The sequence below is a fragment of the Eleutherodactylus coqui genome, chromosome 11 (genome assembly GCF_035609145.1).
Source record: "Eleutherodactylus coqui strain aEleCoq1 chromosome 11, aEleCoq1.hap1, whole genome shotgun sequence".
NCBI classification, from domain to species: Eukaryota; Metazoa; Chordata; class Amphibia; order Anura; family Eleutherodactylidae; genus Eleutherodactylus; species Eleutherodactylus coqui.
This window is the reverse complement of record NC_089847.1, coordinates 9,065,913-9,092,569: the sequence shown is the minus strand read 5'-3', so window position 1 is coordinate 9,092,569 and position 26,657 is coordinate 9,065,913. Positions and strand designations below refer to the sequence as shown.

The window sequence follows — 26,657 nt, the reverse complement described above, 5'->3', positions numbered from 1 at the left end:
GTTTTCTATAACTTTTTTGTGAAGCAAACAAAAGCAAAAAATAGCAATTCTGGTGTTACTCTTTTCACTGTTTGGGTTGCTATAAACACAGTAATACTATTATGTGTTGCTTTTTTAACATTTTTTTTTGGGGGGGGGGGGGTTCATTTAAAACGGTTTTTAAGGGGAAAAAATGTGTATTGTTTTAAAGTTTATTGCACTTTTTTTGACACTATTTTTTAGTCCCTCAAGAAGACTTAAAGATGTGATCATGCGATCGCTAGGATAGTACACTGCATTACTCGTGTAATGCATTCCACTAATCCTATGACAGTAGCCTATTAGACTGTGGGAGGAGGGGTCTAATAGGCTCAGTTACATGGTAAACATGGAGGCCTATGTCCGGCTTTCGGGTGGAAGGACACCTTGTCATCGCATTACAGGATACCAATGGGTGATAGAAAGACCCCCTCTCCATGTCATCCGCTTACATGCTGCAGTTGCTATCAATTGCAGCATGTTAGAAGTTAGACTACCAGAATCTGAGGTTTCTCCCACCCTGGTGGTTAGAGCAGGAGCCTGGCTGTCCGCCAAGCCACCTCCTTAAAAACATATATGTGCAGGTTTAAAGCCCATTAATAAATGCTGTAAAAAAGGCATTGTGGTCACTAAGGGGTTAAAGGAATTATTTGCTTTGGGGTTCGTAACTTGAGAAAAGGATACGGGGGGGGGGGGGGGGGCACGATGCTATAAATTCCGTGTAGTAAGATCTCAATATAATCCCGGAGAATGCATTGGTGGGTCGTCAGAGTTGCGCCACATTGTCTTCTCCGTCGTTTCTCCGAGGTGCATTACTGTATTGCTTTCAGACCGGCCTCGTCACAAAACACCCAAAACACATTTACATTAAATGACCAACATCATAGGATACACTTGTGCCATCTCCTTGACCACATCTAACAAGGCAAGCCACAGAAGGGTGCGTAAAAATCAGCACTAGAAAAAGGGGGTGACGAGTCCATGGGGGGGGGGGGGGGGGGGCTGTGATACTCTACAAAATCCCTAGAGAAGTTCACAGTGTTGTGTGGCGGTGGTATACGCTGCACTCGAGTGTAAGCTCTGTGATCAACTGAACGCTGCTGTCGACGCACTTCCATCGTGCGCCTAGTGTGGGTGAAATCATCGTTAGCAAGACCCCGTTAGTGATGTCTGTTCAGTGCAGATCCAGCAATTCATGTACGTGACGCCATTTTCCGTATCGTGTCACTACGGATCATCGTCCTCCGTGTAAGAGTACAGTTTACAGAGATAGCTAAATTTTGGCCCCCATGTTCTGACTTCTTCGTATTCCAAGTCTGAATCAAGTCCAGAGGAGGCCAGCGTGCTGAGGCTGCCGGCGAGGGACCCCGTCCCCTCGGTGTCGTACACCTTTAAGCTGTCACATGATGCGCGCATGTAAGCGGCGTCCTGACAGACGTCGTAGAAATACTGCTGAAAATCTCCACCGGTAAAAGAACAGCTCAGTCTCTTTGGCGCTGGCACTTGTGACGTTACCTTCTGGCTGTCAGACGTATCGTAATAGCAGCTTAAGGGGCTATTTATATGCTGCTCCCTCATCCTCCTGCAGAGAGACTGCGCCGGGCTGCTCTGGAGGGACAGCTGGAGATCTGTCATGCTGAATGCATCCTGCCGTAAACAGTTATTATAATTAAAACTGATTGGCAAGTCACATAGTTTTACTCTGAATGGGAAAGACTGCAACAGCGGCGGCAACTCCTCTTAACCCTTCACAGCCCCAAAGTTTTTATTATTGGTAACTTTTTTTTTTCAACAAAACATAAAAAATTCAGCCTAGAATACAATCCTGGGCAGGACCCCCCCCCCCCCCCCCACTAATTTGGATCACAGATCCCCTCATTTAAATCCGTTGCCTGGTTTACACAATTAATAATGGGGATCCCTTATTCAGCCCACTTGGCTATCAGTAGTGTAAAGCATCGCTGCGGAGGACCCGGCATTGAAGGGATTGGTGCAAGGTAAATTTTTTTTTAAAAATGGATCCAGGCCTGTTAAAACTATTAAAGTAGCACTTACTACTTACTTACTCGTCCGCTGTCCTGGCAATCTAACGCTACAGTCCAGCGGTTCTCCTGCTCCTTGGCTGCATCGGCCAAGTGGTAGCCGTTCCAAAACAATCAGAGGCCGCAGCAGTCAGGTGCCGTTCTCCTGGCATCACCGCTCAGATGCTGACAGCCATGATGCCAGCAGAACTGCACCTGACCTCTGCGGCCTTTGATTGGCTGCAGCGGTTAAGTGCTAGCTGTTACAAAACATAGACCGGGAGGACCACAGGGCTGCAGAGGTAAGTACTCCTGTTTTTATTGTTTTAATAGGCCTGGATCAATTTTTTTCAAAAGTTGCCTCACAATCAAATGTCTCATGTAAACTAACAATCAACGAATTCCAATAGGAACTGTGTAATTCTTCATTTCACCTGCGGGGGCACTGCAGGGAAAATGAACATGTGGTTATACATTACAGATTGCAGCTCACTGTTTGGGTTCCTCCTGTGATCACATTATCATCAAGGAACCCTACTAGCCAAAGTGGATGATCCACAGCAGACAACCCCTTCAATTCCCCAAGGAACTTTTTTTTTTGCTCCCCTTTCTACTTTTACATTGACATTTTTTTGAGGGGGGGCACTAACTACATATAGCAAGCTCTAAATTACGGGTAGCGCCAAATAACAAACTTCTGCTGTGGAATTTTTTTTGCAACGATTCCACCTGGAAAGCTGCGGCAGAAATCCACGGCTACTCCGCCACAGTTTTCCCAAGGAACCACAGATGGATTTAACTCTGTTAATGGGCAAAATCCACATGCGGAGTTGTGACGCATTTCTATGGAAAGTCGTGACGTGTCATTTCTTCATGCAAATATATGAGTAAAAAACGCATTGGAAATGCCGCACGATGATGCTGCCCATCGCCAGAGCGAAATCCTTGTGTGGATCCGTGGCAAAAACTGTCACAGAACAGGCATGGATTTCTGCCACGGTTTTACATGCAAATACTGTGCGGAAAATTCCATGGAAGAATCCATCAGGTGGTCAAACCCTGAGATTATATCCACACGGGGCGGATTTGGCGTGGAACGTCCGCAGCAGATCTGTGGCGCAAAATCCAAATCAAAAAGTGGATTTTGGTGAGGAATTCATCCCTTACTGGAGGGTTGGAGTCTGCACTGATATCCTGGTGCAATAATTGACATGCTGCGGATCCAAAATCCACAGATTTTTCCACAGTGTCTGGATGAGACTTTTAAAAATCTCATCCACTTGGCGGCTACTGTAAATGCCACGGATATTCCGTGCGGAGGGTCCGCAAAGAGAACCTGCAGCAAATCCGTGCCATGTGGACATACCCTAAGAGACCTTTGTCTCCATGCGGACATACCCTAAGACAGGGGCGTAACTAAAGGCTCAGGGGCCCTGATGCAAAAGGTGAGCTGGGGCCCCTCCTCTATCTGTATCTGTACCCGTACCCATACCTAAACCATGCTGCACAGAGACATAACTTGAAGCTTCTGGGCCCCAATGCAAAACCTGTAACAGGGCCCCCAACTATAATGCTTAATTCATAGTACTGGGCTCCCTATATGGAGAGAAGAGGCCTTATGGGCCCCCTAAGGCTCCTGGGCCCGGGTGCAACCGCATCCCCTGCACCCTCTATAGTTACGCCCCTGCCCTAAGAGACCCCTGTTTCCTCAGTTGGGCAGAATCTAGCCACACAACTTCTCTCTGTATGAACACACACTGAAGCCACTCCATCTCACCTGGTCTTCCTCCCCTCCTCCTTCCTCATTGTAATGGAAGATATTCTGCCGAGTGTCTTCAGGCTCGTCCTTGTATGCAGACACATGATAGACACCTTCATTTAATCTCCTCTTCTTGTTGCAGTGAGAGAACAGGACGGCGCCTGCAATCAGCGCTGCAAGAGACAGGAACCCTGGTGAGATAGGACTTCATGAATCCTTCCAGTTGTTACATTGTAGCTGGCGGGCATACATTCCTGTTCTGTTGTGACTGGCATACTTCTCCGCCGTGCGTTACTTTATATTCTGCTCACTGTATGCCAGGAATATGATACATGAATACATATTATATATAGTCAGTAACTTGCAGCTCAGGCCAGTTTCTGCTGCCGGGCCGGGGTGCACATTGTCAATTTATGCCACAATCAAGCTTAAAGGACTCTTTCCATCGTGGACATTTACAGCATATTGACAGTATAGACTGATCCACCTTAACATGGAAACCCGACTGCAACTCAAAAACATCCCGAAAATCTGCTCTTTCATCAACCTTGTATCAAAAAAATGCCAGCGCATATCCTCATCTCCCGCCTGAACTACTGCAACATCCTACCATCCAACACTCTTATACCCCTCCAATACACTCTTAAGGGTACATTGACAACACATTTCCCCTTTAGATCCATCTGAAATACCAAAAACAGGATCAGGACCCCCCTGGATGTTATTCTGTTACCATGCTATTCTTTACAGCACAGAATGTCCGAATTGAATCTAAATCTACTGAAACAGAGACAACCCGTTGGTATCTATGATGGGCGAGATAGCTTATACCCAAGGATCTTGTCCCAATCCAGTTTTCGGGATTTCATACATCAGCCTGGACGGGGCCCCTGGACATAAAGGAGAAACTATGTGAATACACCCTAATTCTGCTGCCTGACTAATCTAGCTCCTCCCCCATTACTCCCCTGCCAGTCCCTTCTCTGGCTGCCCATCGTCCAGAGAGATAAGTGCAAAGTATTATAAATGACAACCTGCCCCTCCATTCACCTCTACTCTAATCTCAAGCATGTCCGTGTTTTGATGGTTGAGGGCCATACAGAACGGTATCGCATGGCACTTGTGGACACCGGCAGCAGGTTCTGCCCCCCTGGTCTATGGAGACATGCACAGAATTGTGTAGTCTGAATCCAATACAGAGTGGAATTAAGCTATATTATGTAGTAATGCACCACCAGTGCAGCAGCCATTGGATATTGTGATTCTGGACTGGTAGATGTTCTCAGAGGCACCCCTTCCATGAGGTGACCTGAGTCTGCTGCCTCAGGCGACAGTCTGCAGAACCTCAGAGGGGCAGTGGGGTGTCACCTGGCTGCTGCTGCTGTAATCAGTCTGTAAGCCCTGACCTCTCCTCCCAGCATCTGCAGTGGTCACAACTGTGGCAGCCGTCAGAAGAAAGCTGTGGAAGGAGTGAGTTCAATGCTTGTTGGGTTGCTGCCCGAGATCCACTACGGGGGACATGGTTAATACTGGGGTTACTATTACTACAGGGAACACTAACGGGGTCACTATTATTACTGGGACCACTAAGGGGAATAATTATTACTAGGGCCACTATTGCTACTGGGACTATTAAGGGGACCACTATTGCTACTAGAATCACTTATGGCGTCCCTATTACTACTGGGGCCATTAAGGATGTCCCTATTACTACTGGGGCAATTAAGGGTGTCCCTATTACTACCGGGGTCATTAAGGGCATCCCTATTACTACTGGGGCCATTAAGGGCGTCTCTATTACTACTGGGGCCATTAAGGGCGTCCCTATTACTCTGTCACTTCAGACAAGTCTGAGTGGTTCAAATGTGTGTTGGGTATCTTTGCAGCTTTCCATGCCTGTAAAGCGAGTGGGATTGTTTTGCTTGGGGAATATTCAGATGGCCTCAGGCAACATCAATCTTGGGCCACCCCTGGGTGTTCTGATTTGTCAGGCAGCTCAAACCGATAATTCTGCAGGCAAACAATTGCATCTTTATAGATTCCACCTGCAGTTTTCTAGACTGCTGACTGGGAGTTTCATTACCTATCAGTGCTGTTGAACATATGCAGATGATAAGGAAGGTGCTGAGTCCTAATCCGGGGTCCAGGCCATGTAGAAGGACATCACATTTACTGCCCCCATATCTATGAGAACACAGGCAGGTGAACTCAGCCGGCGTCTGTGGGATACAAGTTCCATGCTTGCAAGGACTCTGCATGCACACGGTGTAAAGGCACCACTGGCCGGTGTTATTCTCCATTAACAGGTATCCAGGTGGGCATCTACAGGAGACGATAAGGGGTAGAACAGAGGTTAGCCTTTAGTGGTCACAATGAATTAGAAGCCTTAAAGGGCTGTCCAGTTGTAGACTATTGATGGCTAATCCTAAGGATAGGTCATCATTAATACTAGATTTGGCGGGAGGGATTTGGCGACAGACCCCAACCAATCAGCTGTCCTCCGGGCCGGCATGCTTGTGTACTGAGCTGATTTCTTCAATAAGCAACCATCTCCATTCTTACTGTAGTGGCCAAGATTAGAAATGAAGGCCAAGTTGCTATTCATTTCAGTGGGAACTTGGCCAACAATACAAAGCCTGGCCACTGCTACGGTATAAGAATAGAGCTGTCTACTTCCTGCAGTAATCATCTCACACGTGCACCATCCTGGTGAGGGTACCAAGTGATGGACTCCAGCCAATCTAGTATTGGATGACCCCTCCTAAGGATAGGGCATCAATAGCTTACAACTGGGCAATCGCTTTAACACTCATTAGCTTATGTGGTTTGCAATGCCTTTGTCCACTATTTGGATCTGTGTGAGACCCCCTGATATCTATGTTTTACCTGCATTCGTGAATCATCCACAGGTCTGTACAGACGAACCCCCGATCACACGGCTGACTTTTGCAAATGTCAGAAACGCAGCCTCGATTTACTCCGTGTTTCCTAATAATAGAGACTGGAGTGCTGGACTGGTTTTCCATGGGAAGTTTGTAGTTATTCAGCCTTGCGTCTTTTATACAACCTATTGACATTGAGATGAAATCTATCATTAGCTTGCATGTCAAACCAACTCAGCTTGCAATGTAATTAATTAAAGTGGCGAAGTCAGCAAATGCCCTGACTTCGCCACCAATAAATATCAAAGCCAAGAGCTGCGACTTTTCATGTAATGCTGGCAGTTTTTCGTAGAACCGGAGAGCTTTACAACAAGACCCATGATGGGAACAAAAAATGTATAAACCCCAGTTTACCTTGGAAGCTGAGAGCTTGGAGGTTGCCGCTTCCAAGAACAATGCTGCTGGGATCCACTTTAATCTCTTTGTAGGTCCCATGTGCCGCTGTGATCTCTCGGTTCTCCCCTCCTCCATTCACTTGTAAAGAGAATTCATTCTGCATCCTCTCCAAAGTGACTTCTTGCCATTCCCCAGAATCAACCCTGTGGTTGGGAAGCCGAACTGCAAAATCGCCATCCCCGATATTATAGGACACTGTGAGCATCCCATGTGTTATCTGTGGGGGGGAAGGGAACCTTGTTAAAATGAGAGGAACATCTAGCCTCGAAACACGTGGTATCATTATTAGGGCCATATTGTCCAGTCTTAAAGTGCCCCTCCTCTCCCGGGTAAAAAATCAGTCCTAGTACTGGAGAGGGGCAATATTAGATGGAACGTTTCCTCATTGCTGGATCCGCTACTTCCTGGGCCTCCTTCGTTCTTCACAGATGGCCGCTGCATTGTGCACTGGTTGTGCATTCATAGTTTAAAACATTACATACGACTTGGATTGGCCAGTACTTCTCACATGACAAGTGTTGGCCATTCAGAGCAGCTTCAGGTTTCTGAGACTACTGATGCACAGTTTAGAACTGAATAGTGGGAGGATCAAGGCTGCCATCTTGGAAGAGGGGGGGGGGGGTATGGAGGCCACAGAAGCCAGTGGATCCAGGGGGATAACAGCACAAAGGAAAAATGACCGGTATCCCTCCCTATATGCGGTAGGCATATATCTATATTACACTCAAGTTCGGCACTAACAACCAATCAAGTTGAATCAGACAAGCCAAACAACCAATCAGGTTGCTGGAATTGTGAATGAGAACCAATTAGGTTGCTGGAATTGCTCTATAGTGCCCAACTTGAGTGTAATATAGATATATGCTCCCGGTAGGTCGCTTTCATTCCCTTCCAGATTTCGGCTTGCTGTGAGTGAATAGAAGCTGCTCAGTATTGAGAGTTTGTTACAATATATAAATGCAGGCAGAATAAAGTACAACATCAGCAGCACTCCCTAAACCTGACCTACCTTTCTACATTGTAACAAACCCTCAGCTGTGTGAGCAAAACTACGAGAGGTTGTGATGGCTTTTCAGCTTTGGAATATAAACCCTTGTCACCAGAGACATAACTTGAAGCTGCTGGGCCCCAATGCAAAACCTGTAATGGGGCCCCAAACTATAATGCTTAATTTATAGTACTGGGCTCCCTATATGGAGAAGAGAGGCCTTATGGGCCCCATAAGGCTCCTGGGCCCGGGTGCAACCGCATCCCTTGCATCCCCTATAGTTAAGCCCCTGCTGGTCACTGTGACCCCTCTCACCTGCAGAATGATGTACTCGGTTTGGTCTTGCGAGGACACGCTCAGGATTATGCTGTTGGACTGACGAGTTCTCACCATGGTCTGGAAATGCGTCCTTTGTGTATGAAATGCGTGCGGAAATTTATACTGGATGAAGCTACCGGCTTGGAAGAAGTATTCTGCAGCGTCTTGGGGAAAACCACAAGGGGAAATAAGAAAATGTGAGAATTAAGATGAGATAAGATGCACCTCACCTGCAGTGTATGGGACATCTATGGGGTATCCCCAGTGCAGGAGACTATGAAGCACGCAGTGTGGTAAACAGAACAAACTGTACTTGGTGAATTAGTGGAAAGTCTCTTTAACTTGGCACACGGCTTCAATACTTTGGCAATGCTGACTTTACTACTTATTGGCCCTTGCAGGATCAAGTCTCAGTCTCTTTAAATGTTCTCAGTTTTGTTAGAGACTGTAACTATCTATCCAGCCGTACTGACGTGGCTCCGTGGACTCTATCATAAGTTTTATGGATGCTCTCAGCAGTCTCTAAATGGTGGACTCTCGCTCTCTCAGTGAAGATGCAGGTCCTGACTGTTGCTCCCACATCTACGACAGTCTGCTCTGACCGGAAGGTTCCACGGATGGACCCCGACGTGTCTCACATTACTGGCTTCCAGAGCTCCTTTCATGACCGACATTCAGGCCACACACAAGCTTGCAACAATCTCTCATACTTGCTGGCTGCTTGATCCATCACCACGGCGAAACACAACTATTTGCGTGCCGCACCCCCCCTCCCCCCCATCTTTTATACCAAAACGCAGGCATCACTATGTGGGGTGAAATATGCCTTCCAATTCCTCCATTAGATGTAAAAGCTCCATCCAGCATGGTGCTGGGTAGTGTACACCTTCCAGGAGCTACTATGACTGGAACCGGAAGCACTTCCAACATGTCCACACGGGGCACGACAGGGACTGTTGCATTACACTAACCGCACAGTTACACATTAGTATCAGCTATACAATAACCATCAGTCATCATAGCTTCTCCTAATAGCCATCAATTGTTTCTAAGAGCTGCTATCCTGGAGGACCTCAATGATAATAGTCATATAACTCTGTATCAGTACGGGTTTATGAGGGGTCGCTCCTGTCACACCAATCTGACCAGCTTCTACGAGGAGGTAAGTTCTAGACTGGACCGGGGAGTCACTGGACCTTATGTATCTGGACTTTTCCAAAGTGTTTGAGACTGAAAGGTTGGTATATAAAATGAGAATGCTTGGTCTGGGTGAGAATTTGTATAAGTGGGTAATTGGTCAGTGATATTGAGCAGAGGAGGGTTAATAATGGGACATGCTCTGATTGGGTCACCATTACTAGTAGGGTACCACAGGGGGCAGTATTGCAGGGGCTACTAGGGGGGTACCATAGGAGTAGTATTGGAGGGGTCACCATTACTAGTGGTGTACCACAGAGGGCACTATTGGAGGGGCTACTAATGGGGTACCACAAGGGGCAGTACTGGATGGGCCACCACTACTAGTGGGTGACCAGTATGGGCAGTATTAGAGGTGTCACAATTACTAGTGGGGTACCACAAGGGGCAGTATTGGAGAGGGTCACCATTACTAGTGGGGTACCACTGAGGGCAATATTAGAGGGAGGGGTTACCAGTGGGGTACTACAGGGGGCTGTATTGGAGGGGTTACTAGTGGGGTACCACAGGGGGCTGTATTAGAGGGGTAACAAGAGGGTGCTCTAATAACTATGTATAAATATATCAGGGGACAATGTGGAGATTTCTCCCATCATCTATTTATACCCAGGACTGTAACAAGGGGGTGCTCTTCAAGATTACAGAAGGTTTCTACACAGACATAGAAGGGGGTTCTTTACTGTAAAAGCAGTGAGACTGGGGAACTCTCCCCTGGGGACGTGGTGATGGGGAATTCACTAAAAGAGTATACGAGGGGCTGGACGCTTTTCTTGAGCGTTACAATACTACATGTTATATCACTGATTACTCAGAAGGGTCGGTGATCTGGGGATTATTCTGATGCCAGATTGGAGTCAGGAAGGAATTTTCCCCCTAAAATAAGGAAAATTGGCTTCTACTTTGCTAATTGATACTCTGAACACGCTTCTTTTCCAGCTTTGCGCACTACATTATCACATTTCTCATAATAAACCTCAACATCGGCATAACAGAGGAAAAGGAAGACGTTCGGACTGGTCCCTGCAGATGATGACTGGTCCCTGCAGCACTGGGTTCATATCTGACCGAGGACAACATCTGCAAGGAGTTTGTATGTGTTATGTAAAGCTAAAGGTGTTTATTATGAAGCACATGGAGAACATACAACCTCCGTGCAGATGATGACTGGGATCTGTGAGCACTGATCGCTACCTTTCTCACAGTCCTGCTGACTGGAACCAGGGACACCGAATTCTCCGCTGCACGGTGATTTCGCCTCACACGGGGCAGAAGCAGCGCTGACGGCTTCACAGGCTGCACATCCGGGAGAGCTGCTGACAGACTCTATAGCGGCTCCAAGATCATACATCTAAGTAAGGAGAAAGCCAAACAAAAGTCATCTAACATGCGAATGCCTGACCAACTTCCCACAATAAAGGACTGCAGTAGAAGAGCTGAGTGCGTCATTTAGCACAATCCCAAGTTGTATGTTACATGGGGTATTTACATAGGACTGCAAACAAACATTATCAATGCACTAGAACAAAGCTTCAGCTTTGCTACGTCGGTAAACATCATGTGACCGAAGAGACTTGATCCCCTATTAACACTGGATTAAACAATATCTGTTTTATGTTGCAATATGGAGGCATATTGTAATCTGGATTGAAGCCCTGCGGCCGCACCGCTGATAATACTTAGCAAATCCAACAATCCGTATTGCAGATATTGGGTGTCACTGACCTCCTTATTAACTATTAGATTACGGAGACATCCTTTGAAACGAGTCTGTGTGGAGTCTGAGGGCTGCGATGCTTTAATCCCCCCCAGCTGGAGAACGTAGTGAGGATTCCAGAACCTAAAAGGGCAAAAACAAGAGAATGTTGCAGAATGAATACCTGAGTTACGTCTCACTGATGCCTTGATTATATTAGGGTCACTCCATGTCAAGTAGCCTAATAGTCTCTGCTCGACCACCGTCAATTTTGCTGACATTTTTACAGAATGTTCCTCCACCTGTATGAAGTTCTGCACAGTTTCAGCTTGGTCTACAGCTGCTTGAGGCACCAGAGAGATTTGCATTAAGTCGCTCTTCCCTCGCAGGTAGTTTCGAAAAAATATCCCAGTTTGTGTTGCAGTTGTTCTTGATCTAAGCAAGCAAACTCTCTGAAACTTGATGGACTTGGTCAACTTTTTGTGTAGACTTTGATAAGTTCCCAGGCAGGCCTTGCTAAGCATTGGTTTGGTGGCTAATAGAGATGAGCGCGCATACTCGCTAAGGGCAATTACTCGAGCGAGCATTGCCCTTAGCGAGTACCTGCCCGCTCGGAAGAAAAGATTTGGGTGCCGTCGGGGAGTGGCGGGGGAGCGAGGAGAAACAGAGGGAAGATCTCTCTCCCTTCCCCCCCCGCTCCCTCCTGCTCACTCCCGCAACTCACCGCTCCCCCACGCCGGCAGACGAATCTTTTCTTCCAAGCGGGCAGGTACTCGCTAAGGGCAATGCTCGATCAAGTAATTGCCCTTAGCGAGTATGCTCGCTCATCTCTAGTGGCTAATAAGGCCCAAAGTGGCCAGTCAATGTTGTCGCTACAAAATTGTCGACACGTTTAGGACCCTATAACTTATTACGAAATAACGTAAATAAGCTGCAATACAACCTCTGAGCAGTACAAGTGCCGACCAAAGCTCTGCTACAACGGCTGCTTTTTTGCTTGAATACTTACGGTTTGAAATTGGTAAAAAAAGTCATTTTTTCAAGTTTTACCATTTTTTAAACAGCTGTAACTCAAAAGGGGCACTTCCACTTTTATTTTGCTCTGTGCTATTAGAAAGAGGAGGTTTTATTCTATCTGTTCCTGTAGTTTCATGTTAGCGCCTTTCCACTTAAGAGGAAAACATTCAGTTAAACCCCATTTACACTGAAAGCTGATTGAATGACAGTTTTGAGCGATCATCTTTGCATAAACTGTTAAGTAGCAACTTAGGAGTTCAATGAAGGTGGAGAGGGACATTGCTGACAGCTCCGAGAACAGCAATAGTAGAGGACCGGCAGCACGTCGGATCATTCATCCAATATCAAATGCAATCAGGAGTAAAATCCATCCGATGTTTATTAGCATAAAAGATCAAGCAAATTCACCAACAGCGACGTTTCGGCCACCAGCTCTGTGGCCTTTGTCAAACAAATTGACAGCTCCGAGAACAGCAGCTGCTTTGTATATGCAAACAGCTGCTTTGTTCTCGGAGCTTTCAGCTGGTATCCCGCTGAGAAGTCCGAGCGGGATACCAGCTGAAAGAATGCTATCAGCGGTATTCCACTGAGGACTCAGCGTGCGGCGCTGATAAAAGTCATCGCCCATTTCTAGCTTGCTAAAAATCAGCAATGAATGAGCAGTGCACAATGGCAGCGTGTTTAAACGCAACGGTTATTGCTCAAAAGATGGCTGTGACTAAATGGGCCTTTAAACTAGTGTGATGAAGTTTGCAGAAGATGTGATAAGTTTATTATTGGATGCATATATTACATACTGAGGAGCTAGAAAGGTATGTGCATGTTAGCTGGTAACTGTTTAAGACTTGTTTAATTGAAGAAGATCAAGAGAAACAATCTAAGAATGGTGGACCAATTACTGGAACCAGACGAAACTACCATTGTGTACCAGTCAACGATAAAGTAATTTGTGTCAGCAGAGTGTCAGATGACACAACGTCATTTACAGTAAATGTTGATCAGGATGCGCCAGTGGCAGACCAACAAGGCCAGTATGTAGTTTGTGGTTATGATGACCAGTGGTGGATTAGAAACATACGTAAAATTTGGAACGAAGAATGTGACGCTTTGATAAACGTCATGCCTCCTCGTGGGCCGGCCCAGTCATGCTATTGGCCAGCTGGAAAAGTCACTTGTTGGATTCCAGAACAAGGTATACTTTCCAGTATTCCTGTTTCTTCAACAACAATGATGGGTCAAAAATACCATCTCTCAGCAGCAATAATAGCAATTATCAGTGGTAAATGTCACACCTTTGACCAATAAAGTGAAACATTATGGCTTGGGAACCATGAAGAAACCCAACCAAGGCCTGGAATCCTCAGAAAGGCTCCATTTTTGGCTTGGTAACCTGTGGCAAAGAAACCCATCCCACAGCTGTCCTTGCCTGACTATCGAGCCTGGCCCCTTGGTCGATGGGGATACCAATCTTACAGACTGGTAGTGGCACTGCCACCAAGGACCAATGCAAGGATTTAAATATCTCGTGCGAACTTCAGCATACTATTTTAACTGAATTTTTTCCCCTTTAGTGGAAATATATCAATATAAAATTACAGGAAGAGATAGTTGCCCTTTTTGAGTTACAGCTGTCTAAAAAAATGGGAAAATTTGCAAAAAATGAATTTGTTTTTTCCAATTTCCGTGGGGTATAAAACAGTAAGTATGCAGGTAAAGAAGCAGCCAGTTCAGCAGAGCTTTGGTCGACACTTGTACTGCTCAGAGGTCCTATTCCAGCTTATTTAAGCTATTTGTTAATAAGTTATAGGTTCCTAAACTTGTGGACAATTTTGTCATGACAACATTTACCGGCCACTTTGGGCCTTATCAGCCACCAACCAAATGCTTAGGGAGGCCTGCCAGGAAAAATTTGGAATTCTACACAAAAAGTTGCACCAAGTTTCAGTAAGTCTGCTTGCTTATATCAAGAACAACGGTAACACAAACTGGTATAATTTTTGGAAACGACCTGAGAGGGAAGAGCGACTTTTATGTAAATGGCTCCAGTGCCTGAAGCAGCTGTAGACCAAGCTGAAACTGTGCAGAACTTCATACAGGTGGAGGAACATTCTGTAAAAATGTCAGCAAAATTGAAGGTGGTTGAGCAGGGACTCTCCGCAAATTAGGTCAGATGACATGGAATGACCCAACAGTGAGGCTCCCCACGGTCAGCTTTTATATTCTGCCCTAGTGCAGCCACATAGGAGGAGTAAGATGAAACTGCTGGCCCATAATGTATAAAATCTGTCATGTGCCATTAATACCTAATGGCCCTTTTATTAGCCCCCATCTAGTAGAGCGTTGGACTCCTTTGTTCTTCAGAAGCGCAGTAATTCATCGTGGTGTAGACTCCACCAGGTGAAAAAATGGTTCTGCAGAAATATCGGCCCCTGCGGACAGGAAGCTTCTTGTAGTTGCTGCAGATTAGTTGGAGGTGCTGACATGCTCTGATGAGCTGACAGGAAGGGGTCATCGATTCATGCTGTTTGCGTCAAATTCTGCTCTCCCATCAGCAATAGAAATCTGGATCCATCTGACCAGGAGATGTTTTTCCGCTGCTCAGTGATACAAGTTTCTGCTCTCTTGTCCCCTTGGAGTTACAACTTTCTGTTTCTCTTAGACACAATGGGGCTGGAACTGGTTGTCTGCTGTTATAGCCCATCCATGGTAAGGAATGGCGAGTTGTGCATTTGAACATGTTAGTTGTAGCACCAGCATTGTATTCAGCTGCCCCTGACTGTGGAGCCTGTTGGTCAGAACGATTCCTGACATCCTCCTTTGACCCCTTTCAGTGATGAGTTGTTTCCGTCCTCAGGATCCCCTTTCACTGGATGTTTTTCCTTGAGCATGTCATCCTCAGTGTACTCTCCACACCACCGGCTAGTCTAGCACCGATGACCGGCCTCATTGCAAGTCACTCAGATCGCTGGATTTTCCCATCTAATGTGGATTCACACTGAAACTGATCCACGGAAAACGTGTCATGTGATTTTATGCTCCGGGGTCATGGGGAGAATTACCATACACGGAAGCCTTAATCGTGAGGTGGCCAGGGGCTCTAATGAAGGGGCAGTCAGGGTATAACATCAGTGTCTTAAGTGTAAGAGGAGTCTTATTTACCTCACACCCCTTATAACTTCACAGCTCTGTCCTTCCAGTTCCCCATCCCTTTGTGATAGGACTCAGGCTCTACCGTAGGGACAGGCTGCATCTTAATGGGGAGGGGGCAGCTGTGCTGGGGGATAAGATGGCTAGAAGGCTGGAGGAGTGTTTAAACTAGGGACTGGGGGGGATGGTAAAATGAGAAATAGTGGGTAGCCAGTGTAACTAGCGATCAGGGTCCAAGCAAAGGGAATGGGGGTCGAGCAGGGGGTGGGGTTAGTACAGTTAGAACTGACAGATCAGCCATAAGTACGAATAGCAACAAAACAAATTTAAAAAACAAAAAAAATGATATAAATTGTATGACCACGAATGCAAGAAGTGATTGGTAAAGTGGGTGAGCTTGAAACGAGAATGACTGATGAAAACTATGATATAGTCGGAATTACGGAAACATGGCTTGATGATAAGTGCGATTGGGCGGTGAATTTGCAGGGGTACAATCTCTTCAGAAGGGACCGAAGGAACCAGAAAGGGGGAGGGGTATGTCTGTACGTCAAATCGAACTTGAAGCCGAGGCTACGGGAGGATATAGGGGTAGGAGAAGAACAGGTGGAATCTCTGTGGGTAGAAATACAGGGAGGAAAAAATAACAAAATCCTGATAGGGGTCTTCTATCGACCACCAAAAGCAACAGAAGAAACTGATAACTTACTACTAAGGCAGATAGAAGAGGTGTCAAAGTGCGACAAAGTAATTATCATGGTGGACTTTAATTATCCAGATATAATATGGGAAAATGAGACCTGCAAATCTCACACGGGTGATAAGTTCTTGAGAGTAATTAAAGACAATTACCTGAACCAACTTGTGCAGGAACCAAGAAGAGGGAGGGCCATTCTGGACCTAGTACTAACTAACAAACCAGAACGTATAAAGGGGGTGCAGGTTGGGGGGCACTTGGGGAACAGTGACCACAATATAATCAACTACCAGCTGTCAATCAATAGGAAGCTTTATCAGGGTGCGACAAATAAACTAAACTTTAGTAAAGCAAAATTTGATGAGCTTAGAACTGCTATCGGTAACATTAATTGGGACAACATCCTCAATAATGCCAGTACGGAGGACAAATGGGAAAAGTTCAAAAGGATCCTAATCACCTCATGTGAGCAGTTCATTCCCTTTAAAAATAAAATAAACTCAACTAAAAGGAAACCAATGTGGCTCGACAAGATGGTAAGAGGGGCAATAAACGAAAAAAAGAAAGCGTTCAAACTACTAAAGCAAGAAGGCAGCGAAGAAGCGCTAAAATCATACAGGGAAATAAACAAAATATGCAAAGATAAGATCAAAACTGCCAAGGAGGAAGCAGAAAGACTGATCGCCAAAGAGAGCAAAAACAACCCGAAGCTATTTTTCAACTATATTAACAGCAAAAGGATTTGCAGGGAGAGCACTGGCCCTTTAAAAAATAATGCAGGAGAAATCATTGATGATGACGAAGGGAAAGCAAATCTACTAAACAGTTTCTTCTCAAGTGTATTCACAAACGAAAAGGAAATGCCACACGAGATGCAGGGGAATAAAATGAACCCCTCACAAAATATCTCATACCTAACGCAGGAGGAGGTGGGAAGCGACTAAAGAAAACTAAAATTGATAAATCGCCGGGCCCAGATGGATTACACCCAAGGATACTAAGGGAACTAAGTGACAAGATAGCTAGGCCGCTATACCTAATATTTCTGGACACTATCAAGACCGGTGTAGTACCATTGGATTAGCGCATTGCCAACATGGTTCCAATTTACAAAAAAGGGAGCAAAAGTGAGCCTGGTAACTACAGGCCAGTAAGTCTCACTTCAGTAACGGGAAAAATTTTCAAGGGGATTCTGAGAGACGCCATCGATGAGTACCTCAAGGAGAACAAGGGAATAACTCCTCACCAGCATGGATTCATGAAGGGTCGCTCATGTCAGACAAATCTGATCAGTTTCTACGATGAAGTAAGCTCTAAGCTGGACCAGGGAGAATCTATTGATCTCATATATCTGGATTTCTCTAAAGCCTTTGACACCGTGCCACATAATAGGCTAATATACAAAATGAGGCAGCTCGGACTGGGCGAAAATGTGTGTAAGTGGGTAAAAAATTGGCTTAATGATAGAAAGCAGAGGGTGGTAATAAATGGTTCGTACTCTGATTGGACCACAGTCGCTAGCGGGGTGCCACAGGGTTCAGTATTGGGCTCCATTCTGTTCAACATATTTATCAATGACCTGGTAGAGGGGCTGCACAGCAAAATATCAATATTTGCAGATGATACAAAATTATACAATATAATTAATGCAACGGAGGACAATGTGCGGCTACAAACGGACCGAGATAAGCCGGGGGGCTTGGGCAGAAAAATGGCAAATGAAGTTCAATGTTGAAAAATGTAAGACTATGCACATGGGCAGGAGAAACGGATGTCACCAATATACACTTAATGGGGTACCGCTGGGGAAAAGTGATATGGAAAAGGATCTGGGGGTACTAGTGGATAATAGACTAAACTGGAGTAACCAATGCCAGTCAGCTGCTGCAAAGGCAAATAAAGTCTTGGGGCGCATTAAAAGAGGTATAGGGGCGAGGGGCAAGAACATTATCCTCCCAGTATATAAGGCACTTGTCAGGCCTCACATGAAATACTGCGTACAGTTATGGTCACCGGTGCTCAGGAAAGATGTCACAGTGCTTGAGGGGATTCAAAGAAGGGCAACTGAACTAATACATGGAATGACGGGACTGGAATACCCAGAGAGGCACCAAAACTGGGATTATTTACTCTAGAAAAAAGAAGGTTAAGAGGCGACCAAATAACAATGTATAAGTACATGAGGGGACGATACAAGGATCTCTCCCGCGATCTGTTTACACCCAGGACCACGACGGTAACAAGAGGACATCCGCTACGATTAGAGGAAAGCAGGTTTCATCACCAACATAGAAGAGGATTCTTTACTGTAAGAGCAGTTAGACTGTGGAACTCTCTGCCTGAGGACGTGGTGATGGCAAAATCCACAGAGGAGTTTAAAAAGGGACTTGATGTTTTTCTGGAGAGGAAGGATATTACAGGATATAAATCTTAGGTTATTTGTTAATCCGGGTATACAGGCAGGTAGGAACTATTAGGGGTTGATCCAGGGAACAGTCTGATTGCCATTAGGGAGCCGGGAAGGAATTTTTCCCCCAAAAGGGCTAATTGGCTTCTGCCCTTGGGTTTTTTTTTGCCTTCCTCTGGATCAACAAAGAAGGATAGACAGGCTGGACTGGATAGACAATGTCTTCATTCAGCCTTACATACTATGTTACTATGACTCTATTGCGTCCATCTGCCATGGTCCGTCTCCTGCTATGGGGGATATTCCCACTCTCGGATTGACCCATCTGCTCTTTCTCACCCCCTCAAGAATGACGACTCCCATGTAGCATATAAAGTATATAATATGCATATCAGCCCCCACATCACCTCCACTCCTTGGTCATCACTCCTTCAACTTCACATCCTGCCCGATCCTCCGATAATAACCTCTTGCCGACTCCCTCCTTCTCAATTATAATGGCGGCACTGCAGCGGTCCAGGGTAAATGTTACTTCCTGCAAAAAATAATGTACCCAATGAACAATTTTGGAGGGACCAGTATGAAACTATATGTTTAGTGTGAATGCTACAAAGCTGCTTATTCGCTATGACAATTATCAAATTAGCTTCTCAAGCTTTCAAAAAGTTAGTCTCTGGCTATTGCTTCTTTTCCATGCTTTACACTGCAGCTCTGCACAAGCTCACTGATCCACTATAGGCCAGCACTTCGTGCAGTTCATGTAGAGCTGATGTACATTGCAGCAGGGACAGAATAATCAAACTTCAAGCAATTAAACCATCAATGGGAAGAAGATGATAATCCGGGGTTAAAGGGGTTGTACCGGAATTACAAGTTATTCCCTATCCACAGGATATGCAAAGGATCGAGGCTAACTTGCTGATCGATGAGGGTCTCACTGCTGAGACCCCCATTGATCTCGAGAATCAGGGTGACCCGTCGCCCTCCCTGCGAGGTTAGTACACCCCCAACAGTGAGGAGCAGACTGAATGAAGTGCTGGTCATGCAACCACAGCATTCACTTTCAATGGGGCTAAAGAGGTACCGGAGCCGCCCCCGCTTGGGTAATTCCATCAGCCCCATTGAAATGAATTGAGCAAAATGGAAATTGGTGGGAATCTCAGCAGTGAGACCCCCACTGATCAGCAATTTATGCGCTATCTTGTGGGTAAGAGGTAAGTTGTAATTTTGACACAAGCCCTTTAAGATAATAAGAGTAACCCGAATCTGAAGTCAGGGGGTCTTCTGCGGACTGCAGTTAGAATTATGTAGCCAGCCTACACTAGTGGCTTCCAGCTGTCGCCAACTACAACTCCCAGCTATGATAGCTTATGGCATACTGAGTATTGTAGTTTTGCAACAGCTGGAGATCACTTCTCTCTCTTCAAACATTTTACAAGAGGCCGAACGAGATGGAAGCGTAAAGCACGCACATATCCATACAGCCACATACTACAGCGGGTATATAATAAAGCAGATGCCGACCTCCTTCTTCATTCTCACATCGATCCGGTGCCATTTTCCATCACTTGCATTCACTGTGTCTGGAAGCTGTAAACGTAGAGAATCATCCAATAGTCCGATCTCCAGGCTGGGGACGCCCTGCGCTATAGCTTTAAGACATAAAAATATATCGAATTGAAATCCAAATACAGATGATCATTTAGGGGGGATTGAAAACCAATCAGATTCCTTGCTGCTCAATAAATAGACTGACAAAGTATATCCGCCCCATGGAAGTCAAGGGAGTCACAATATTTTAAAATTCTGTTGAATTCTACAAAGATAGTGTAATACACTGGTGTGCCAAAAGTCATGGGACAAAAACTAATATTGTGTAGAACTCCTTCAGCCTGGGGAAGTGTAGAAATTCAACATAGCATCAATTCCACAAGCGGACGGAAGACATCTGGAGGGATGTGGAGCCGTCTGGATGCCCGCAGAGCTTCGGGGTATTTGTAGGTGCAGGATCTGGTGTGTGAATGGACCTCTCCACTACATCCAATAAATACTTTACTGGGGTCATGCCGGGTGAACGTGCCAGCCACTCTAGTCACAGGAACTCTCCAGAATGCCCCTCCAAAAAATTCTAGACACCCTGGGCCCAACGTCACGGTGCATTATCCTGCAAGAATATCCCATTTTTTGGGGATACATGAAGACCATGAAGGGCTGCAAATGGTCACCAAGCAGTGCAATGTAGCGGGCACTGGTCAGTGATGTGTTTAGGTGGACCAGTGTACCCAATCCATGCCATGGGAGCCCCCCACACCAGTATAGAGTCACCACTAGCCTGCACAGCGCCATATTGATAGTGTCATGGAAGGTAAAGCATGCTGCGCTGACCTGCAGGATATACATGTGCGGCCTCCGGCGCTGAACGTTTATCTGTTTTCTGCCGGAGTCGCTTGCCCGTTTGTGCGGACAATTGTAGCCAGACACAGTGCATCTAGGACCGGATGCAACAGACCTTTACCTGTCAAGTGCAGGCTGCATGGGGTGTAGAAGACTTGTAGTATGTTTTATCAACTCTTCTAGGGTATGATGTAGATAGACCACACAGTGTCTACTGGTGTACGCAGAGGTGTAACTAGAAGCGCTTGGGTCCCAATGCCAAATCTATAACAGGGCCCACTCCTTAGCATGTGCCATTTATATTATGGGTGTCATCTTATGTCATAGGGGGCCCTAAGGCCCCCCTATGCTCCAGGGCCTGGTAGCGGCTTCTCCCTCTGCACCCCCTAGAGCTATGTCCCTGGGCATACATATATATACACGGATATGAGAATATGCATACACGTACCAATGGATACAAAGTAGTTCGGATTTGCAGGAGGCGAACTAGACGGAGGACCGTTATATAGCACAATCCCATCCTGTTCATCGCTTATAAATTCTATAGACAGATGGTTTTCAGAGCAAAACTGGACTGGTGGAAAAGAGGCGAATCCATCACCGAGGAAACTGCGCAGAGTCAGCTGACACAGCGGTCCATAGAACTGCGATGGGCAGTGACACCTAGAGACGAAGAAACAGTAAAAAAATTGCATCTAGCTGCTACAAAGTTGCAGGTGCTGAAATGTTTCCTTTCACTCCCCCTCCCCCCTCCCTTCACCGATTCTAGACAGCCATTTACATCCAAATATGCTAAAAGAGATTTAACGGAATTGTATTTCCCGTGAGCAACTTGTTACGCTGTTGCAATCAGATTTATGGCAGGATTATATAAATACCATCACTGCATACGTTACACAAGCATCTTTTCTTGTAACGCGGCATTTAATAAATACAAATTACTCTTCCATCTGTCAGCTTCCCTCTAATCCTTTTTTTGCCTCAGATTTCAATAAAACGTATCTCCAAGTCTCGCACGGCAGAGCGGTCTGCTGGAAATAAACAAAGGCGGCCGCGGAAAATTATTTAAAAAAGGAACTAAGAATATTATGAGTCCGTGCGATAAGACACAGGCTTTTAATCCATCTGGTAGGCACTACAGGGAACGCCGGGGAAAAGGGGAAAGATAAACAGAACGTTTCAGAGAGCGCTAACTGATGGCAGCAAAACATTAGGATTCTGCTGACATCTCCGTCACACGACAAAGCAGTGAACTCAGGTGGCGCCAGGATGGAGATGTGTACAGTCTACATATAACATACGTGAAAAGCTCAGTCATTCATTATCCTGTACGGATCCTGGGTTACATCCTGTATTATACCCCAGAGCTGCACTCACTATTCTGCTGGTGGAGTCACTGTGTACATACATTACTTATCTTGTAGTGATCCTGAGTTACATGCTGTATTATACTCCAGAGCTGCACTCACTATTCTGCTGGTGGAGTCACTGTGTACATACATTACTTATCCTGTAGTGATCCTGAGTTACATCCTATATTATACTCCAGAGCTGCACTCACTATTCTGCTGGTGGAGTCACTGTGTACATACATTACTTATCCTATACTGATCCTGAGTTACATCCTGTATTATACCCCAGAGCTGCACTCACTATTCTGCTGGTGGAGTCACTGTGTACATACATTACTTATCCTGTAGTGATCCTGAGTTACATCCTATATTATACTCCAGAGCTGCACTCACTATTCTGCTGGTGGAGTCACTGTGTACATACATTACTTATCCTATACTGCTCCTGAGTTACATCCGGTATTATACTCAGAGCTGCACTCACTATTCTGCTGGTGGAGTCACTGTGTACATACATTACCTATCCTGTACTGATCCTGAGTTACATCCTGTATTATACTCCAGAGCTGCACTCTCTATTCTGCTGGTGGAGTCACTGTGTACACACATTACTTATTCTGTACTGATCCTGAGTTACATCCTGTATTATACTCCAGAGCTGCACTCACTATTCTGCTGGTGGAGTCACTGTGTACACACATTACTTATTCTGTACTGATCCTGAGTTACATCCTGTATTATACCCCAGAGCTGCACTCACTATTCTGCTGGTGGAGTCACTGTGTACATACATTACTTATCCTGTACTGATCCTGAGTTACATCCTGTATTATACCCCAGAGCTGCACTCACTATTCTGCTGGTAGACATCCCTCTAACATCTTAGCCAAGGCATTTGAATGTAGAGAACAAGTAATGTTTTCCTACATCAGATGACTGAAAACACTTTCCAGAATTTGACACCATCAGAGCAAGCTGTATGTGGACATTGTACAAGCTGACAAAACTAAGTGATAGCCTATTGCTATGTTATACCACCTCTTTACAAGTAGTGGAGGTCGAAGCATTAGGACTAGAGATGAGCGAACCTACTCGGCCACGCCCCTTTTCCGCCCGAGCGCCGCGATTTTCGAGTACTTCCGTACTCAGGCGAAAAGATTCGGGGGGCGCCGTGGGTGAGTGGGGGGTTGCAGCGGGGAGTGGGGGGGAGAGGGAAAGAGAGAGGGCTCCCCCCTGTTCCCCGCTGCTACCCCTCGCTCCACCACACCTCCCCCCGCCCCCCGGCGCCCCCCGAATCTTTTCACCCAAGTACGGAAGTACTCGAAAATCGCGGTGCTCGATCGAGTAATTACTCGAAACGAGTAGGTTTGCTCATCTCTAATTAGGACCCTTGCTCATTCTGAATTCGCTGTTTTTTCCTGCACAGCGTCACTCTGCCCACCCAGCTCCATGCAGTCAATACGGCTGTGCTGCAGTTCCCTGCGCAGTGGGTGGCCGGAGTGCAATGCATTGAAAGACTGTGAAGGTGATGCTGAATCAGTGCTGCAGCCCCTCATTCTCTGGATTGGTGGGAGTCCCAGCGCTCAGACCCCACTGATAATAATGTGATGGCGATATGCATTGCTTTAATATAGGCAGATAAGACAAGTAGCAGATTTAGTGGCAGAAAAGGAGCGCAGCTCTTGAGATCTTAATGCAGCCCTTTATAGGCAAATTTTGTAGATGTGTTTCTTAACAGTAAGGAAACCTCTTACCTAAATCCTGCTGTTGTATCCACACAAGCCCCACCATTCAGGCATGGATTTTGGGGCAGCGTAGAGCAGGAATGCCGGGACCTGCCCGCCGGTTGACACCTACATGCCACGCTCAGGTTGTGGATGACGGAAACAAAGGAGACGCTGCCCCCATCTACAAGGACTGGCCAGTCTGGGATTGCCCCGTGGCAGGAGCGCCCGGCACCTCGCAGACATACAGCTCGCAGGCAGAACTCGGCCTCTCCGGGGAATATCTCGGTCTTCACCGCTGTCTGGATCTGAAGGAGAAGAAACAAAAGAGGAGGACGTCAAGCATCAGAGTGAGGAGATAGATTTTATGTCAGCAGACAAATGGTATTGCAGTGTACATCTATGTAGGGTCAGATCCATTATTCATGTGACAAGCAGAACTTCTGCATTCATCAACTTTTCTGGGTCTAGGCTGAGCGCACGCATGGCTGTGCCTGCTGGTACATGTAGACCTCGCTCGCAGGTACCGCGGACCCATCACACGGCATTAACCTCCTCTCAATCACTAGTTACATGGATGTGCAACTTGTAGCCCGGGGGAAGATTAAGGCTTTAAAAGATTTCCATGCTCCCATAGCTTCCTGTGGGGCCCGGAATATTCCAGGGGGCCACATTATTTTTTAAATAGCATTTAGTCCATAAACAGCCCGGCGGGTGTCACTATCCACAGAATGTAAAAAGTCCAAAAAGTAAGCAGCGGCTCCGGATCCTCACCTCCTCCTTATGTGTGATAATTGCGCTCTGCAACTTCTCAGCCTTGTAATGCGAAGAGAACGAGCCAAGAACGGCCAGCCGCACTTCTGTCACTCGCTCGTCACCCCTCAGGCTGAAAATCTGGATGTTCTCCGGTCGGGCTGGGATTACTTCTGCCAGGACCCTCCTCAGCTGCTCTTCTCTGCTCACTCCCAGCTCATCCTTTACTATGAACTCTTCTGCGCTCACATCTACAAGGGAGAACGCAAGATTTACCTTCTCAGCAATGGAATCAGACACGGACAGAACATTCAGGGTTCGGTCCCACCAGGGGCTGGCTGGCTGATTTTATCCTGGGGGTCAACCACACAGTACTGGCCCATGAGTCAAGGCTGGTCCTAAGAGCTCACTGACGGGCAAATGTGGCCCATGTATTACATGCATAATACGCGTAATACATGCAGGTGTGAATAGAACTCAATGGACTGCGTATTACATGCATGAAAAATACGTGCATAATATACAGGTCACATACATCCACGTGTGCCCTAAAAAGTGGAAACACATGGCGCAGAGGGCCGCACAAACTATGGCCTCCTGCTGCGGCTGATGGCTGCACACATTATTGCCAATATTTTGCAGCCATAGGCGGCTGTACAGCCGGCTCACCGTGTGCTTCTACCTTTAACCTATTTCTGTATCATCACAGCACCAGAACCAACTTTCTAACATAATTACGGTACCAGAGCTAAGCTCAATACTTCAATAGATTACAAGAACGAAGCTCATACCATAAATACGGTACCAAAACCAAGACCCATTTATCTTCTCTACATGACCAGTTTCAGACAAGGATATTGTGACTGCATTTTCGTACTCCTAATGCAGACAATTGTCTCGCTCGGACCTTGAGTCTACTGACCTGAACTCACAGCTTTATAGAGACACATCCTAATACAGAGACTGGTATTACTACCATACAGTCACCGTATATTGGTAGGTACCAGTTCTACATAGTTGTTCTCCAGTCTGTATAAGTGATTACTCTTTTCTGGCGTTCACTTTTCCCATGTTTTCCATCAGGCCCAGACCACCATAAAGATTTCTTCCAGCTATGACGTTTCTCTGTAAAGTTTGCAACATCGAGATCTTTGGGTCCTCATTTTTTCCAACCCCCTATTAAGCCTTTCCCAATCTACAGGAGCTCTGCTGCTACCCCTATTATATGCCTGTGGCTGGCCATTCTATTGCTGTACCTGCTGGGTGGGACGGTTTCTGCAAATACTCTGCTTCAGAATTACCTAGACTTGTCATAACTATAATTACCTGCCCCAAAATATAGTGCCACACAGACAGCTGCTCGAAAAATAGTAGTGCCAGTCAGATGTTGTCCCTAAAACAGTGCCAAATAGGTAGTATTATTGGGCCACAGACGGTAATAGTGAACCACACAGGAGAAGCGTCATTTTCTGTACCCCAAACAGTAATGGTGCTTTATTTAGTGCCCCACAGAGTAATATTTTTCCCTTTGTGCCCCCACAGTTATAGCACCCCATTTATGCCCCTACATAGCAATAATGCCTAGCAAGTGCCCATAAATATCCTCTTAATAGCGATTGTGCTCCTAAATATCCCCTTAATAATAATAGTGCCTCCCTTAAGTGCCCCTTAAAGGGGTCGTGCCAAGTTTTAAGGGTATACCCTATGCATGGGATAAGGGCTAACTTTATGATCAGTGGGAATTAGACCATTGGGACCTCCAGCAATTCTGAGAACGGGGGTCCAATCAGTCCCTGTGTGAATGGCGTGGACAGGCACACCTCTGCTTCAATTA

General features: G+C 46.0%; 1 protein-coding gene across 1 annotated transcript; it reads right to left on the bottom strand.

The window, feature by feature from the left end:
• Positions 1–716: 716 nt before the first annotated feature.
• Positions 717–22,312, bottom strand: LOC136582677 (putative neural-cadherin 2). The gene is made up of 12 exons (XM_066583859.1): positions 22,296–22,312; positions 21,443–21,657; positions 20,125–20,252; positions 19,008–19,135; positions 11,362–11,476; positions 10,831–10,987; positions 8,440–8,606; positions 7,095–7,353; positions 6,685–6,865; positions 5,882–6,120; positions 3,817–3,971; positions 717–1,665 (listed from the first exon to the last, which is right to left on the bottom strand). Exons 1-12 carry the CDS (start codon positions 22,310–22,312, stop codon positions 1,246–1,248), a joined length of 2,181 nt encoding a protein of 726 aa, XP_066439956.1. The 3' UTR covers positions 717–1,245.
• Between the last annotated feature and the right edge of the window lie 4,345 nt (positions 22,313–26,657).

Bases quoted from the DNA above. Each gene is read 5' to 3' on its own strand.
- LOC136582677 (XM_066583859.1), bottom strand. The intron at 20,253-21,442 runs GTACGTGTATGC...TATGTCTTAAAG, and splicing joins GAACTACTTTGTATCCATTG to CTATAGCGCAGGGCGTCCCC. The intron at 3,972-5,881 runs GTAATGAAACTC...TGTCTCTTGCAG, and splicing joins ATGTTCAACAGCACTGATAG to CGCTGATTGCAGGCGCCGTC.